Source organism: Pygocentrus nattereri, chromosome 7 (assembly GCF_015220715.1).
Source record: "Pygocentrus nattereri isolate fPygNat1 chromosome 7, fPygNat1.pri, whole genome shotgun sequence".
NCBI classification, from domain to species: domain Eukaryota; kingdom Metazoa; phylum Chordata; class Actinopteri; order Characiformes; family Serrasalmidae; genus Pygocentrus; species Pygocentrus nattereri.
In genome coordinates this window covers 45,365,161-45,381,404 of record NC_051217.1, presented here as the reverse complement: position 1 = coordinate 45,381,404, position 16,244 = coordinate 45,365,161, and the positions used below count along the sequence as shown (strand labels likewise).

At 40.2% G+C, this 16,244-nt stretch overlaps 2 protein-coding genes across 3 annotated transcripts in view; one reads left to right on the top strand and one right to left on the bottom strand.

The window, feature by feature from the left end:
- The window catches only part of dmxl2 (Dmx-like 2), a 107,706-nt gene extending 103,503 nt beyond the window's left edge, over window positions 1–4,203 (top strand). For both annotated transcript variants that reach the window (XM_037539802.1, XM_037539803.1), the window contains 2 exons: window positions 198–415; window positions 1,199–4,203. In XM_037539802.1, coding sequence (XP_037395699.1) covers window positions 198–415; window positions 1,199–1,408 — 428 coding nt within the window. In that variant the 3' untranslated portion in view covers window positions 1,409–4,203. The remainder of the gene's footprint in view (window positions 1–197; window positions 416–1,198) is intronic.
- An 898-nt stretch (window positions 4,204–5,101) lies between these two features.
- On the bottom strand, window positions 5,102–15,111 carry gldn (gliomedin). The gene is made up of 10 exons (XM_017719513.2): window positions 14,581–15,111; window positions 11,898–11,949; window positions 11,763–11,780; window positions 11,562–11,660; window positions 9,069–9,170; window positions 8,523–8,669; window positions 7,966–8,031; window positions 7,766–7,891; window positions 7,470–7,620; window positions 5,102–5,736 (listed from the first exon to the last, which is right to left on the bottom strand). The coding sequence occupies exons 1-10, from the start codon at window positions 15,109–15,111 to the stop codon at window positions 5,271–5,273; spliced, it is 1,758 nt and encodes a 585-aa protein (XP_017575002.2). The 3' UTR covers window positions 5,102–5,270.
- Between the last annotated feature and the right edge of the window lie 1,133 nt (window positions 15,112–16,244).

The window sequence follows — 16,244 nt, the reverse complement described above, 5'->3', positions numbered from 1 at the left end:
GGTGGATCACGTTCTTCAGATTAGATAAATACAGCAGCAATGTTTAGAAATTGCATCATTAAGAAGAAGAGATGATGAAATGACAGAGAAATCAACCTTAAAGTATTAACTTACTTGGTCTGTTTGTCTGTTATGTATATTATGCGTTGCTACATGAATGTGTGTTTCTGGGTGTGTGTGTGTGTGTGGGCGCGCAGCCTTCCCGTGCCATGAGAACGGAGCGACGGTTCTGCAGTACGCTCCGAAGCAGCAGCTGATTATTTCTGGAGGGAGGAAGGGTTTCGTGTGTATATTTGATATTCGGCAGAGGCAGCTGCTGCACACCTTCCAGGCCCACGATTCAGCCATCAAAGCTCTAGCCATGGACTCCAGTGAGGACTTCTTTGTTACCGGGTCTGCCGAGGGCAACATGAAGGTGTGAATTCCCCCTGTAGAGTGTCATTATGAATCATTATCATGTAAATATAACCTAAAATAATGCTTAATACATTTTTACATTTGTATTAAGTCTCTATCATCACACCACTGTATCAGTTATAGTGTCGTTCAGAAGCTGTTCATTTGGTGGCATTTATGATCCACTATGATCCTTTTTTTGATGATCCAACACGGGACAGTGTGTTCACTCTCATAATCATGCATATTAGTATCATAGTAGTTACTGAATTATTCATCGTAGTTTGTGAATAATTTATAGAAGCTTTGGAATAATGTGTAGTAGATGGTGAATAAATAGGAGTAGTTACAGAACAGCTTATCACAGTTGCGGAATAATTGATAGTTGTTAATAATTCATAAGATAATGCTGAATAATTCATAGGAGTTACTGAATAAATCATTGATACTAAATAATGTATTACTCATATTACTGAGTAATTTAAAGATATTTAACAGTTAATAGTAGATACTGAATAATTTGTAGTTTATACATATTATAGTGTCAAATTTGTGATTAATTTATAGTAGATTTATAATAGATACTGAATTATTCCTGGTAGATACTAAATAATTCGTAGTAGATACTGAATAAATCGTAGTCGTCACTGAATGATGTATAGAAATAATTAAATAATTTATAGAAGTTACAGAACAGTTTCTAGTAGTTGCTGAATAGTTCGTAGTCAGTAAATAATCTGTAGAGGCTGTTAAATACGTTATAGCAGTTTGGGGGTTTAATGAGTTTCTCTGTCTGCTGCAGGTTTGGAAGTTGGCAGGTCACGGGCTGATGCACTCTTTCAGCAGCGAACACGCCAAGCAGTCCATCTTCCGCAACATCGGCGCAGGTGTGATGCAGATCGAGACTTGCCCAGGTAACCGCATCTTCACCTGTGGAGCCGACGGCACGCTGAAGATGAGAGTCCTCCCCGACCGTTACAACATCCCGGCCAGCATCTTCGACATCCTATAACCCCGAGGCTTTCGACGATGACCTAGACGGTCGAAAAATAACTAAAGCTTTGAGCAGCAAACCTGTTCGTTTACCTTAGCTGTGAATCAAACGTAACTTTGCGCTGCAAAATGTCTTTCTGTTTTTTATTTCTCCCCAAAGCGTAAAAAGCAAATGCGAGGTTACATACTTGATCCTAAAGAATAGATTACTGTCATTTTTCGCGAGCGCTCGGCTCAGGCCTGTTAAGCTCGCTCGTTAGAGTGTTCTCATAGGAAAGCTATGCATGTGCTGAAACTCGTCACTGCGGTGCATTCACAAGATTGTTGATCGTGCTCTGTAAAAGTGCTCAAAGCAAAAATTTTTAAGTGTGTATCTGTCGTCATTTTGTGCCCACAGCTGATAAACTTTTAGCATCTTAACTTACCAGCACTGTGCTTCAGTACCCAGTCGGTCAGTCAGTGAATTCCGCTGTGAATCAAAGTTGTTGCATCTGCGTTTTTTTTTTTGTTGTTGTTGTTTGTTTGTTTTGTTTTGTTTTATTTAGTACTGTAAGTTATTTCCTCGGCTGCTCACACATTGTAGAGTTTGAAACAGCGCAGAGCCCTGTTCCCCTGATTTTGGGGACGCAGTGAAAAAAACATTTGTCGCCCCATAGCTGCTATCAAAACTGTCTCACTCTCTTCCACATGGCTACTATCAAAACTGTCTCACTCTCACTCCCATCATCTGCAGTTACACCTTTCTCCTCTTTTCCCGTACCTGGTTAACCCAGTCTCATTCTCACCTACGCTGCTGATGACATCTTGTCTCGTGATATCATCTTAAAACGTAATCGGTTTATGTAATATTTCTTATTATGAAGTTGTTATGAGAATATTGTAGTTATTCAACTTGTTTTTACTTATTCTAAGTAACTTCACTGAGAGAAATGATTTCACTGCACTGCATATTGTCTGCCGGTGCAGTAAGATCGTTTTGAGTTGAAATGTCTAAAAATAGGTTGAGTAATCTTACAATCTCTTAATGATGAATTATGTATTTTATCTATGTCTAATATGCTTTCACTTGCCATGTCTTCTGCAGTGTATATCTGCAGTTAACCCTCTCACTCCCACTCATGTCTACAGTTAGATTATACCCACAGTCTTTTCATGCTGTGTCTGCTGTGAAACCTGTCTCACTGTCACTTCCCTTAGCCGAATTAAACCTGTTTCACTCTGAATGTGGAACTATAAGTAAAGCTGCCAGTTTCTTCCCAGACTTGCAGTTAAAACTCTCTCATCCCAGACCTGCAGTTAGACCTTAGTCCCTCTCACCCTGTTACCTACAGGTAAATGTCTCACTCTCACCTATATGTCCAATTAAACCAGTCTGTGTCCTATACCTGCAGTGAGGCCTGTCTTACTCTCACTGATGCCTGTAGTGAAACCTGTCTTACTCTCAACCTATACCTGCAGTCTCACTCTCACCTCCGGTGTCTAAAATGAAACCTTTCTTACTTTCATCTGTGTGTATAATTACACCATCTCAGTCTCTTTCCTGTACCAGCAGTTAAATGCGTTTCCTGCGCTCGATCGTCAGTAATACCCGTCTTTATCTCATCCCTACCTGCAGTGAAACCTCTCTTTCATCCAGTCTCGTCCCAAATCTACACTTAAACCTTTTTTTTCTTTATCTAATCTCAAATCTACAGTGAAACCTCTCTGTTTCAGTTACAGTATCATTCTCGTTATATAGCCGCAGTTTAAACAGTCGCATTCCCTTATTCAGTTACTGACCCCTTCATTCCATATCTGCACTTAACCTCGTCCTCTGCTGTTACACCTGTCTCTCTCTCCTGTTCCACCACTCCTGCTTCCATAGCAGCCTCTCTGCACAACATTCCATTGGGAAGATGCTGCGTGTTCCCGTCAGCAGTGGTTTGTGGTTTGAGATGTTTACTTTTATTTTTCTGACACTGAAATATTCACTTTGACCAGAAACTCTCAGTTTCAGTTTTTGGTTTTGCACAAAAATGTTTGTATTTGTTGTTTTTTTGTTTGTTTTGTTTTTTTTTAACCTAATGTTCTCATTTTGGTTGTTCCTTTACAGACTACTGTATTTGTATTTAACTTATTAACTTATTGCCTTTACAATAGGATTGTAAGGTTAATCCTTTAGGTATCTGGGACACAGTGCGTCACTGAATAGTTTGGTCGTTTCGTTTTCATTAAATGTTCAGTCCATATATGAATATTTGCACTCGAATCTGGAGACACTATATAAAATCTAAAGTTAAGGAGTGAAAAGCTATTATAGGGGAAAACTGTTATATACAAATGAATGTCTGGCTATGTGTGGCCGAGTAGTATACAATTTCAAATAGTTTTAAATGAATATATATATATATATATATATATATATATATAAATAAATATATAAATGAACTATCAACATAGCTTGTACAAACACAGCGAGATTTTTAGTTTATTATTATTATTATTATTATTTTTATTGTTATTTCGTTTTGTTTTTATCATACCTGCTGGAATAGTTGTATATTTGGTTGGATGTATGTGGTATATTTATTAAAGACCTTTGTGTTTGTGTCTGGTCTGCTGGCCACCATGTCCACTGTATGTATCTGAGTGTTGAACCAATGGTCCTTTTGCTTCTCGTCTGTTGTGTATTTATTGAACAGGTTCTGCTGTCTGTGTGAGGAAGTGCACATTTAAAAGCCCTGGTGGAAGTTTCTGGAAGAACAGGTTGTTCTATCATGGTCAAAGTTTTACCTTTGTAAGTAAGTTGAATAAATTCTTTTTATTTCAAGAGGACCGTTTTTTAAAGCCTGTTTCACTGAGGTCGCTGAAGATATTCATTCAATTCTATTGACACCTGTTCGCGTTAAGAAGTGTATTTTAGAATATATTTATTCCTTTAAATCTACACAAAACGTATAATATTCAACAGATCGATGAAGAACAGCGTGTTACAAAAACAGTTACGGGTATAGAGCGTGCTGCAAGTCATTAGAAAATGTATATACAAGGTTAATGATCATATACGCCAAGACACACCTTCAGTGTTGTGTAGGAAAGTGTGGCAAACAACATATAACATGTAAACAGAATGCAGTGCAGTACAGAAACGCATACGTCAAATTACACACAACAGATTTCTAGCCCTCTTTGATTTAGTTGCTTTAGTGTTAGTCTCAACGTAAAATGATATTTCATATGAGCAGTAGTAAATAAAACCACATTGCTGTGCATGATAAAGGTGTTTAGTGTGTAAACCTAATTATCCAACTGCTTAGGCTGGAGCTTCAATATGGTTGTTAAGTATATCAGAGCATTGTGAGGCTTTGATCTGGAGCTGGTGATTCAGCTGTATTGATAAAATTAATGATAAAATTCCTTTTTTTAAATCTAAAGATCTATAAATAGCTGTAGCTAATTTTATGTCTATATTCTACTATTGTGTAAATTTTTCCTCTGTTTAAATTTTAAAAGATGCATCTGAATCAACTTAAAATAATCCCATCAAATTCTGAAACTGGAAATTTGTTGTTGCAAAAACTACATTTTTTGGAGCTCTGAAATTGACCATAATAATTTTATTCAAATTGGTATGCAATCATTTTTTTATTGTAGATTCCATAAAGCAGCAAAAATTAATTCTAATCAATTTTAATAAAAATGTAAGATATTGGGGTTTTTTGTTGTTTTTTTTTTTGGCCAAAATGAAAATCTTCCTAAAACCCCTGGCAGTATAGTTTGTATTTTCTGTATTCGCCTGTTTTTCCTCCAGCCTTAATTGTCCCAAAATAAGCTGAATTCTGGAGAAATCATATCTGAAGAATCATAATCGGATCCAATCACAGTTTACAGCTTTAACCAGCTCATTCGTCAGAAAGAAAATGCACTTCGTATGACTTTACGTATCCGCCGTCCCACACGTACAGGTGTCTGTCTGTAGGATTGTAGGACAGCATGGCCAGGACTCCAGAAGGAGACCACAGGTCGAAGCTCACGTTGACCGGTTTCTGTTTCAGCAGGTCGAAAGCGTAGGTCACTCTGGTGTCTTTGGTGTCTGTGACGTAGAGAACGCCGCAGGCGATGAAGGCGTTTCCAGCCTTGCTTCTGGGGTAGCTGGTGTTGATGTATGTCGTGATGGAGAACGTTTTCTCGTCCAGCTGGGCCACCACGATGTTCTCGTCAATGCTGGAGGCAAAGACGAGCCACAGCCCGCTCTCGTCCGCTGCCACTTTAAAGTACGTCTTGGAGTTGTTCAGCAGGTACGACAGGTTGTGGTAGAGCGCGTTCTCTATGGCCAGCGTGTGCAAGCGATTGGTCTGGAGATTTAACCTGGCAGATTGTCAGATATTAGTATTTACAAGAGCTGCTGATCATCCAGCTTAAACACACCTGGTCAGATGACCTAGTGAAGATTTTCATGAGTAACAGAACAAAGAACACACTTAAATATGACACTTTCATGCACGTTTTAGAGCAGAATTTTATTATTTGATTCCATAACATTTGGTCTTTTGGCCTTTGATTAATTGCACGTCTTATTTGCTCAAATGTGATGCTAAAGAAAGATTATTTCCATGTAAACAGCGGTGGAGCTCGTTATAGCTGCATAGTCATCCACAGAAGTTTAACCACAGTTTGCAGTTTGAACTTAAATCTGGTATTTTTCTGCACATCTTAGTTCCCCATATTAATTAATTTAGTTTTACATATTGGGGGAAAAATAAAATATATGTGTCATAACTGCAAAGATATTTTATTTTATTTAATTTTTTCCCCCAGTATGTTAAACAGTATGTTAAAGTTATGATAAACAATCATAATCAGATCCAATTAATTGAAGTAATGCACTCGCATGTGCAGACGTGTGTTCTGTTATTTTAATGATGAACTGAATAATCAGAGTTTGTAAAAAGGACGTACAATAAAAATGGAACAAACTAGAAAATACACATAAATGTACACTGTACTGCCAAAAGTATTCGGTCGTCTGGCTTCACACGCATATGAACTTGAGTGACCTCCCATTTTTAATCCATAGGGTTTAATATGATGTCGGCCCACCCTTTCAAGGGTTGGGAATGTGTTTATGGGAATTTTTGGACGTTCTTCCAGAAGCTCATTTGTGAGGTCAGACACTGATGTTGGACGAGAAGGCCTGGCTCACAGTCTCCACTCTAATTCATCCCAAAGGGGTTCTATGGGGTTGAGGTCAGGACTCTGTGCAGGCCAGTCAAGTTCTTCCACACCAAACTTCTACAGATTAGTGAAAGAATGGGTCGCTCTCAGGAGCTCAGTGAATTCCAGCATGGTACCGTGATCAGACGCCACCTGTGCAGCAAGTCCAGTCGTGAAATTTCCTCACTGCTCCACCTTTGTGGGAACAGTTTGGGGACGGCCCCTTCCTGCTCCAACATGACTGCACACCAGTGCACAAAGCAGGTCCATAAAGACGTGGATGAGCCAGTTTGGTGTGGAAGAACTTGACTGGCCTGCACAGAGTCCTGACCTCAACCCCATAGAACACCTTTGGGATGAATTAGAGCGGAGACTGTGAGCCAGGCCTTCTCATCCAACATCAGTGTCTGACCTCACAAATGTGCTTCTGGAAGAACGGTCAGAAATTCCCATAAACACTCCTAACCCTTGTGGAAAGCCTTCCCAGAAGAGTTGAAGCTGTTATAGCTGCAAAGGGTGGGCTGACATCATATTAAACCCTATGGATTAAGAACGGGATGTCACTCAGGTTCATATACGTTTGAAGCCAGACGACCGAATACTTTTGGCAGTATAGTATAACTACATTTATGCATCAAAAAGAAGCATTTTAAGAGCAGCTAAAACACGGTCCAGCTAAAACACTGTCCCCAGCCTTCCCTGCACAGGGCTACTGCAAAGAGTTTACTGATGACCTTCATTCTCAGCGAAAGATCACTCCTCTGCGTTTTTTACTGACCCATATGGGTTCTGCATGTGTCCACATCTCTCTTATTAATATGCCCAAAAACGACAGCTTGTAAGAAAGCTCGTGCTGTTGGGGAGGAGTTAGGGGATCATGTGCTCACTTGGCGATGTTGAAGGTGCCGGCGATGTGGAAGTAGATGTAGCCGTTATGAACCAGGTGACTGCAGCCTTGGAAGAACTTCCTAACGTCGATCGACTGACTGCTGCTGTTCTGTAGAGCCGCGATGCTCTGATACGCCTTCACAATACGACCTGCAGCAGACCAACTCCACGTTAAACAGGGCAGTGCAGAACGTCTTCCAATACTAATCCAGTCTACCATGCATTAGGTGTCCATAATTAGTTTTGTACTTGGATGTTATTTGAAAAAACAGTGAATCTCCAAATGTGCTGGTACCTGAGAAATGCTCTGCCACCCAGATCTTCTCATCGTCCTTCACTGCTGTGTCTTTCATCCAGGCTCCATATGTGGTGGTCATTTTAGCCAGATTACTTGGGTTCTGCACTGACTTAATAATGCACTCTGCCCCAAAAATACAAAATTAATACCTCAGTAAACCTGTGATTAGTTTAATTTGATGAAGACAGAATTTTTACCATTTTTTGAGGCTTTGACTTTGTTTCCTGGTCCTTGGTCGTCATTTGGTACTGTTTGAAGGAAACCTGTGTTGAAACAGTAATAATATTAGTTATTCCTCATCATTATTATTGCCAGATCTAAATTCTGATTTATTATGATTATTAAAAACCTATTCAGTGTCTATTATGAATTATTCTGTATATTCTGTAAATTATTTAATAACTCCTCTGAACTATTCAGCATCTGATATGAATTATCCAGGATCTACTATGAATTATTCAGCATCTGCTATGAATCATTCAGCATCTATTATGAATTATTCAGCATTTACTATGAAATATTCAGCGTCCGCTATGTATTATTCAGTATCTACTATGAATTATTCAGCATCTACTATGAATTATTCAGCATCTACTATAATTACTCACTGTCTGCTGTGAATTATACAGTAGCTCCTATGAATTACTCAGTAATCTCGATGGCCCCACATACAGACCCTTCGAGATTAAGGGCTTCACACTGCTTCTTTCTTCCTAGACTGGATTTTATGGCTTTTCTCCAAACGCAGTGGTACCTGTGTGCCCTTCAGTTGTTTGGTCAGTGTTCAGGTGCACTCTGTGGTTTCTGTTTCTCCCAGACCTGGGTGGTCCTGGTGGACCCGGAAGCCCAGGTGGCCCCATTGGACCTGGGGCACCAGGAGGCCCTGCTGGACCAGGTGGACCTACCAGGTAAACAAGAAGAATATAAAGTCACTACCATGGAGAGGAGAGGAGTCGCTTAGTATGAAATAGTGTTTAATGTAAGTAAAACGTAATGAGCGCTACGTTTTCATTAAAACGATAAAATATTCAATGCAGTTACAGTTTCATTTTCTTTTATTTATTTATCTGAAAACAGCTTATCTTTACCTTTAGTGAACAATCCACGCCGAACGGACCAACAGAAATGGTCCAAAATCATTTTAACAAAGTCACATTAAGGCTACACGGTGGAGTCATGTGACTGATGATGTAACACACTCCAGACTCTTATTAAGGTTCTTATTACCCAACTGTTACTGCCCCATGTTAATTCTGGAGTTCTGCTTGATTAGCTTTACAGTCAACTTGCTGGTCTTCACCTTCTACAATCACGTCGTTGGAAGGTTCTCCTTTCTCGCCAGGTGGTCCCGAGTCACCTTTCTCCCCAGGCTCACCTCGGTCACCTTTTTCTCCAGGAGGACCTAACAGAAAAAAAACAAACAAACACTTCTTTAATCTTCAGCTCAAAAGAAGTACGGAAGGTCTGTACTGCTACTAATTCATCTCAATACAAGCCAAAATATTCATAAAATAAAGAATCACTCGAGAGTTAAAACTTCATTTTACAGTGTCCACCCTTCTTCTGAGGCTGGGTTCCACTGCCACTGGTGCACAGCAGAAGAAAAATGATGCCATGTGTAATTATCTTCAATTTAGTTAATATATAATAATTTCTTATTTTGAGATTATTAGCTTACAACACTGTTTGTTTGTTTAATTCATTCTCTAATTTTTACTTGTTCAAAATTACTTTAGTAAGTCCAGTCATCTCAATACGCCCTTACAATGATGGTTCCTCATAGGTTCAGTGGTTCTGTATAGAACAAAGAACACAACTGTTTACAAGCTTAAGGAGTTTTTTGCATAACGAAACTGTTGTTCGCTTTGATGGAGAATGTTTTGAATATGGTTCTGTATAGAACCCATTTGAAAAGAGCTCTCTGTAGCAGTGAAACGGGTTTTTCTGTTGTTACTAGCTTGCTGTCTTCACAATAGAGGAATCTTTTTTGGTGCTATATAGAAACATTTCGCTGCTGTCCCAAAGAAAACCTCATATCTCCAGAATGGCAACTTTACAGGAGAAGGAAAAAACACACTTCGCTTTTAATGGGAGTCAATGGAACCAGACGTCTTTCCAAGTCATTTTGAGCCGTTTCTTTTGGTCCATTCATTGTGAAATTTGCACGCGATGTGAAGAACAGCAGGCGCTTTCAAATTATGCCAAAAAATGAAAAAAGAGAAAAAATACGAGGTTTTGTTCCAACAGCAGTGAAATACCACAAAGAACACAGTCCATCAACCCGAAGAACGTTTCCACCATGCAGAGAACCGTTTGCATGCCCGTGGTTCTTTGATTGATCTTGGCTCCACATAGAACCGCTGTCTTTGAGTTTACAGCGGCAGATAATTTGGTTTGTTAAAGTAAAACTGCCAGTATGGTGAGATAGTTTGACTAAATCACCTAAAACGTAAAATGTCTAGAAATAATCCTGTAATAAGTTTACAACTAATTCAAAAGGAGATATTAAATACTTTGCTTAGATTTAAGATGATCACACAGTGTGGCTGACGAAGCGTATCCCTACTTCAGCAGTACAAGGCGTCAGCAACAACCTTTGGCTTAATGAAAGTGACAGAACTGGTGAAAGAGCACAGCAGCTGTTTAGCTAAGGTTGGTGAGCCTGCCAGCGAACTGCTTCCCCTGACTGGAGGTGAATTATATCATATCTTTAGTTTATTTTTAATGCTGTCACAAGCCTCCACGACGCGGCGCTGAAGGTGGTGTTTGTTGCGGATTTTCTCAGCGTACAGTTTGTTTGAGATGAGCCCAAAGATAAAAGTGGGTAATAAAATCAAATAAAACCTGTCCTGTGACTTTTGACTCCGCCTGTCTTCTGAAACCGTTTCTACCACAGTGTCACCGGATGCCCCCGTCATCATTTTTACAGTCATTTCAAATATTTTCCCGAAGCTTCATAAAGAATTTCATTCAGTCTCCTCTGTGACTCACTGCTCCTCCTCCAGCAGTGCAAGTGGCTTCTCAGTCTTTATCAGCATGAAAACCTCAGAAACCACAACTGTGGCTGTAAACGGCTCCTCAGAGGCCTTTCTGTTCCGCGCTGTGACTGAAGCGGAATAACATTTCTGTTCACTGAAAGAAGAAAAGCTCCTCATCTAAAGCTGGAACGTCAGGATGCTTAAAATGAGGGCAGGCTTTCACAAGGAGCTGCTCTCATCTTTTCTTCCAGAATTACCCCAGTCTCCTCATTCACTGAGCGTAATGGACAAAGAATTCCTGCCCTTTGACGGGTCAGTGAGAATGCTTTAATGGGTTAGTGAGAATACTGTAATGGATAGAATTCCCAGCCCTTTGATGGGTCAGTGAGAATGCTTTAATGGACAGAATTCCCAGCCTTTTGATGGGTCAGTGAGTGCTTTAATGGACAGAATTCCAAGCCTTTTGTTGCATCAAAGGGAAAGGAAAAGTATAATGGACAGAATTTCCAACCCTTCGATAGATCACTGGGGATGCTGTAAAGGACAGATTCTCAGCTCTGACGGATCACTGAAAATGCTAAAACAGACAGAATTCCCAACTCTTGATGCATCACTGGGACTGGAATAATATTATGGACCGAATTCCCAAACCTATGATAGCTCACTGGGAGTGGAATAGTATAATAAACAGAATTTCCAAACCTTTGTCGAATCACTGGGAATGTAATCCTATATTGAACAGAATTTCCAAACCTTTGGCCAATCACTGCGAAGACCCTACTGGACAGAATTCCTGACTATGTAATGTATCTCACCTTTTTTCCCTCGCTTTCCGGGTGTTCCGGGTTCCCCTGGAAGCCCAGGAATTCCATCAGTCCCATTATATCCTGGCATTCCATCCACACCTGGCAAACCTGAAATTCCCAATGATAATGTAATTCCTTTTTCTCATTGGTCCTTTTATATGTGTTAACGTTTAAAATACCATCCACATTCGCTGGCCGTTTATATCTCACCTGGTGGTCCGGGGGGTCCTGTTAAAGGTAGAAGGATGTTAATACTACTAATAATGATCAAGTAGGGAACGTCGAAGATGAATTCGTTATAAGAGTTTAAAATGAAAAGCCAGTGAAAGAGGAGCGCGGACTCACCAGTGAGGCAGACTCCTTTAGTGCTGTTACAGATGTCCAACAAGACCTTCACCTGGAAGAGCAGCAGCAGCCGGTCAATTATTGGTGGTAAAATGACCAATACAACCAAAATAATAGGTGCTAACAGCATAAACTTTGTGTTTTCATTGAAATTTGGACGTTTGTCCTTTTTACAGTCTGTTAGCGTGTGACGTCCTGGTGGTTATAGTGTTAGTTCATTTTCTGAAACATTCGGAGCTCAAACCCTTTTAGTTTACACAGATTTTTCTCTCAAACTCTAAAATTTTGCTTTATTTACTCTTTTTATTGACCACACACCATTAAATGATCAGTGTGTCTCTTTCAGAAATACCATCTTCTCTTCCTACAATCATCTCCGTCTAAAAGCTTTTAAAAGCGTACATTTATAAATGTACTGATACGTTTAGAAATGCTGAGAACCTTGCGGACTTCCCAAGAGCCTCAAATTTGGGACGATTTAGAACTTCCCTTTTCTTGTAAATGATATAAATGATGTTTATAACATTCTGACATCTGGAGGTCTGTGGAAGACATGTTCATCTCGGAACGGACGAAGGTGTTCAGGAAAATCTAAAGCAAAATCAAGAATTTTGAAATGAAAATAGTGAAAAGTTCAGGACAAAATGTGGAATTTCATGAAAAATTTCAAATCTTAAATGAAAATTCAAAAAGTCTTGAGCTTAAAGAAATAGTCGCTTTTGAGCTCCAGAAAAAAAAAAGCTTTTACAGAAATTTAAGGGAAAATTTCAAGTTCTGGGAAGAAAATATTCTTCCTTAAGCATTTAAGATCAAATCTGAGATTTGAGGAGAAATTAATTTTAACCAAATTTTTTAAAAGTAAAAAAAAACTGCCACAACAAAATGAAGCATTCTGAAAAATCAATTTAAGAATTTTCTGCATTATTTTTGCTTGTAATACACTTGACATATGATGTTTATGACTAACGTTCTGACATCTGGAGTTGGAAGGTGAAGCAAACTGTCTAGAAAGGCCGAGCAGGTCATTTAATTCAGAAAAATCAAAGAGGAGATCTTGGATTACGTGCTGGAACATAAACAGACAGACACTCTGTGATGTAAGCAGGTGCTTTAGGGTTGTTTTGAGCTTTAAAGACCAGCAGCAGAGCTTTAAACTCTATCCTGAGCGATACAGGCAGCCAGTGCAGGGACTGATCTGATCTCTCTGTGGTGTTTCTGATAGGATGTTGATGTATTTTGTACGAGTTGTAAAGGATGTACTGTTTTCTTAGGAAGTCCAGTAGGAAGACCATTACAGTGATCAACTCTGCTGTAATAAATGCATGAAAGAGCTTCTCCGCGTCGCTCTGAGAGAGAAAAGGCCGAACTTCAGCGACATTTCTCAAACGATGAAAAGCTGCTCTAGTGACTGTTTACATGCAGGTAAAACAGAGCTCACCCAGGGCTCTACTGCAGGGTTTCACATGAAGCTAAAGAACCGAGTTTCTCAAAAATCAGTTTCTGTACTTCATGATTTAACTGTAGAAACTTCTGCGACATCACATTGGTCACATTGCAGGACGTACAATATCAATTAAGGTAAATTAAATTAACCGTCTTGCTGCTCGATACAAAACGAAACGGTTCTCATTTGTCGTCACTAATCTACTAGAGAAGTGAAAAGGGTTCTATATGGAACAATCGATAGCACGTTCTCCAATCATCTGAAGCTGAAGTGTCCAAACATGCACCCTAAACTCTCCTGAAAAATGTTTCTGCTGTTTATTTACCTAAACGTTCAGGGCCTTTTAGCGTTTTGCCTGTCATTTCACTCCACGTTTGATTTACGTGACGTAATTATTCATATATAATCATATAATCACACGTTTATGAAGAAAATCATTTACATTCACATTGTTTTATTTTCTGGATGAACAAATTCGGCCTTTTTCTGTTTGTTTGGACAAAAAATGGCAAAAACTGAGGAAAATGTAAATGACTGTTCTTCTTTCCTCAAAACAAGACAGTTCACACTTAAAGAGGGTTCTTCAAGGGTTCTTGAGTAAAGACAGCAATTCTTTATAGAACCATTCATACTCAAGGAACCATCTGCGTGCTCAAATGTTTCTTTGCATGGTGAATTGGTTCTTCAGATTGATGGAGAATGTGTTCTATATGGTTCTATACAGCACCAAAAACGGGTTCTGCTATTGTTACAAGCTTGACGTCACGAACAAAAGCAGAAACACTTTCAAAAACATTCTGTATAGAACCAAATACAACACATTCTCCATCCATCTGAAGAACGCTTCCACAAAGGAAAGGCACATTTAAGCATGCGGGTGGTTCTAGATCGCACGGAAAAGAGTTCTGCTATTGTTAGAATGTCAAGCTTGTTACAATAGAAGAACCCCTTTTGGTGCTGCATAGAACCTTTTTCAAAAATGGTCTATATAGAAACATAGTCCACACATTCTCCATCAATCTATTGTGTGAAGAACTGTTTAAGCATGAAATGGTTCTTTGAGTGTTTATAGTTCTATATGGATCCATTGTCTCCACTAAAGAACCCTTGAAGAACCATCTTTTTGAAGAGTGTACACACTTCTGGTTACAAACACGGCTGTGTTCTAGATTTGAAAGTTTACACTCTGAACCCCCCCGTTCCTTAAAAGGCTCTGATTCCCAGGTGGTTCTTTCTTACCGGCACCATGGAGTACGTCATCATCATCATCATTCCATCGTGTAGCTGTGTCCTCTGGTGGGTCTGAGAGGGATGGAGGTCTGGATGCTCCTGAATCTTCTTCCGCTCATGATCCGCTTCTCGATGGAGGTCTTTGGGCAGATCCTCTCTGATCCCCATCCCTGACTGTTCTGCCAGCTTCTCCTCCAGCTCCAGCTGCTCCAGAACCTGCTCTTGCCTCAGCTCCTGGCTCCTCTTGTTTCTGGAGTACTGATAAAGCTCCTCCTGGATCTCCTCCTGACCTCGGCTCATCTCTGTCATGAACTCCACCACGGAGCTCTGAGCGATCTCCTCCAGCCGGGACTCGGCCTGAGCCACACGGTCTCCGAGCTCTCTGCTCTGGATCAGCAGCAGGAGCAGCCCTGCTGAGTTCAGCAGGGTCAGCACACACACGCTGCCCAGCGTCCAGCGCAGCGTCCATGGCAACCGGCCAGTGCAGGGCCGCAGACTCCCACCCCGACGAGCTTCGGCCAGGGGGTCCAACATTTTCATCTGGGGACGGACGAAGACTTCTAGGGAAATCTAAAGCAAAATCAAGAATTTTGAAATGAAAATAATTGTGAAAGATTCAGGACAAATTGTGGAATTTCTTGAAAAAAATTCCAATCTTAAATGAAAATTCTTGGGCTTAAAGAAATGGTCATCCACAAAAAGTCAAAATTTTGAGCTCCAGAAAAAAATATTTTTCAAAAAATGTTCTTCCTTAAAAACTGAAGATCAAAATCTGAGATTTGGGGGAAAAATAATTTTATCCAAAATGTTAAAATATAAAAAAAAAAAAATCTGCCACAACAAAAATAATTTGTCAAAAAATCAATGGATGAAAACATCAGAAAAGGTTCAGTGGGAAAAAAGCAGGAACTTCATGAAAAGGAGACGATCGATTGCAGTAAAAGTAAAAGACGCAGTCCCAACACAATAAGTAGTTCAGGCGGGCGCCGAGGGCGTCACAAACGCAGCCGTTGTTCAGCGCAGTCTGAAAGAGCCGGTCAGTCTGAGAGAGCCGGGGCAGCGTCCAGGCCTGATGCTGTAGAACTGAACCGCTGTCTGTGCGGTCACCTGATTTATATTCAGCAGAGCTCATTCTTGGGCAGGCCGGGGGCTGACTGACATAATTCATATCTCCACAGCAGCCGGCGATGTGGAAGAGACGGAGAGAGGGAGAAAGTCCTGACCAGGGCAGAGCTTTACTGGCCGTCAGTGTGTTGGATATTAATGGTTAAAATCGTGAGTTCTCACAGTTTACAGGTTCGATCCTGCTCAGTTATTCTGAATTGATCTCGATTAAGTATCACGCAGTCACGCAGTCACAGATGTTTAAGCTGAAGGGGGCGGAGTGCGTTTTTGTGAGTTTTAGGTAAATACAGGCAAAAAAAGGATAAAACACCTTTGGTGAGACGCAAAGTCCAGCAATTATATGTGTCTTAATTAATCCTCAGCTAAAATTTCACAATAATCACAGACCTAGATAGAATCCGCATGTCATGTCATAAGGGGCAGTCGGGCTGGAGGTCACCGGTTCGATCCCCAGAGCCGACAGCACGTGACTGAGGTGTCCTTAAGCAAGACACCTGACCCCCAACTGCTCCCCGGGCACTGCAGATTGGGCTGCCCACCGCTCTGGG

Excerpts from the sequence above, each read along its gene's own strand:
- gldn (XM_017719513.2), bottom strand. The coding sequence starts at position 15,111 with ATGAAAATGTTGGACCCCCTGGCCGAAGCTCGTCGGGGTGGGAGTCTG. Across the intron at positions 8,670-9,068 it reads CAACGACGTGATTGTAGAAG|GTCCACCTGGTCCAGCAGGG; the intron begins GTGAAGACCAGC and ends TTTACCTGGTAG. Across the intron at positions 7,621-7,765 it reads GGTGGCAGAGCATTTCTCAG|GTCGTATTGTGAAGGCGTAT; the intron begins GTACCAGCACAT and ends GGTCTGCTGCAG.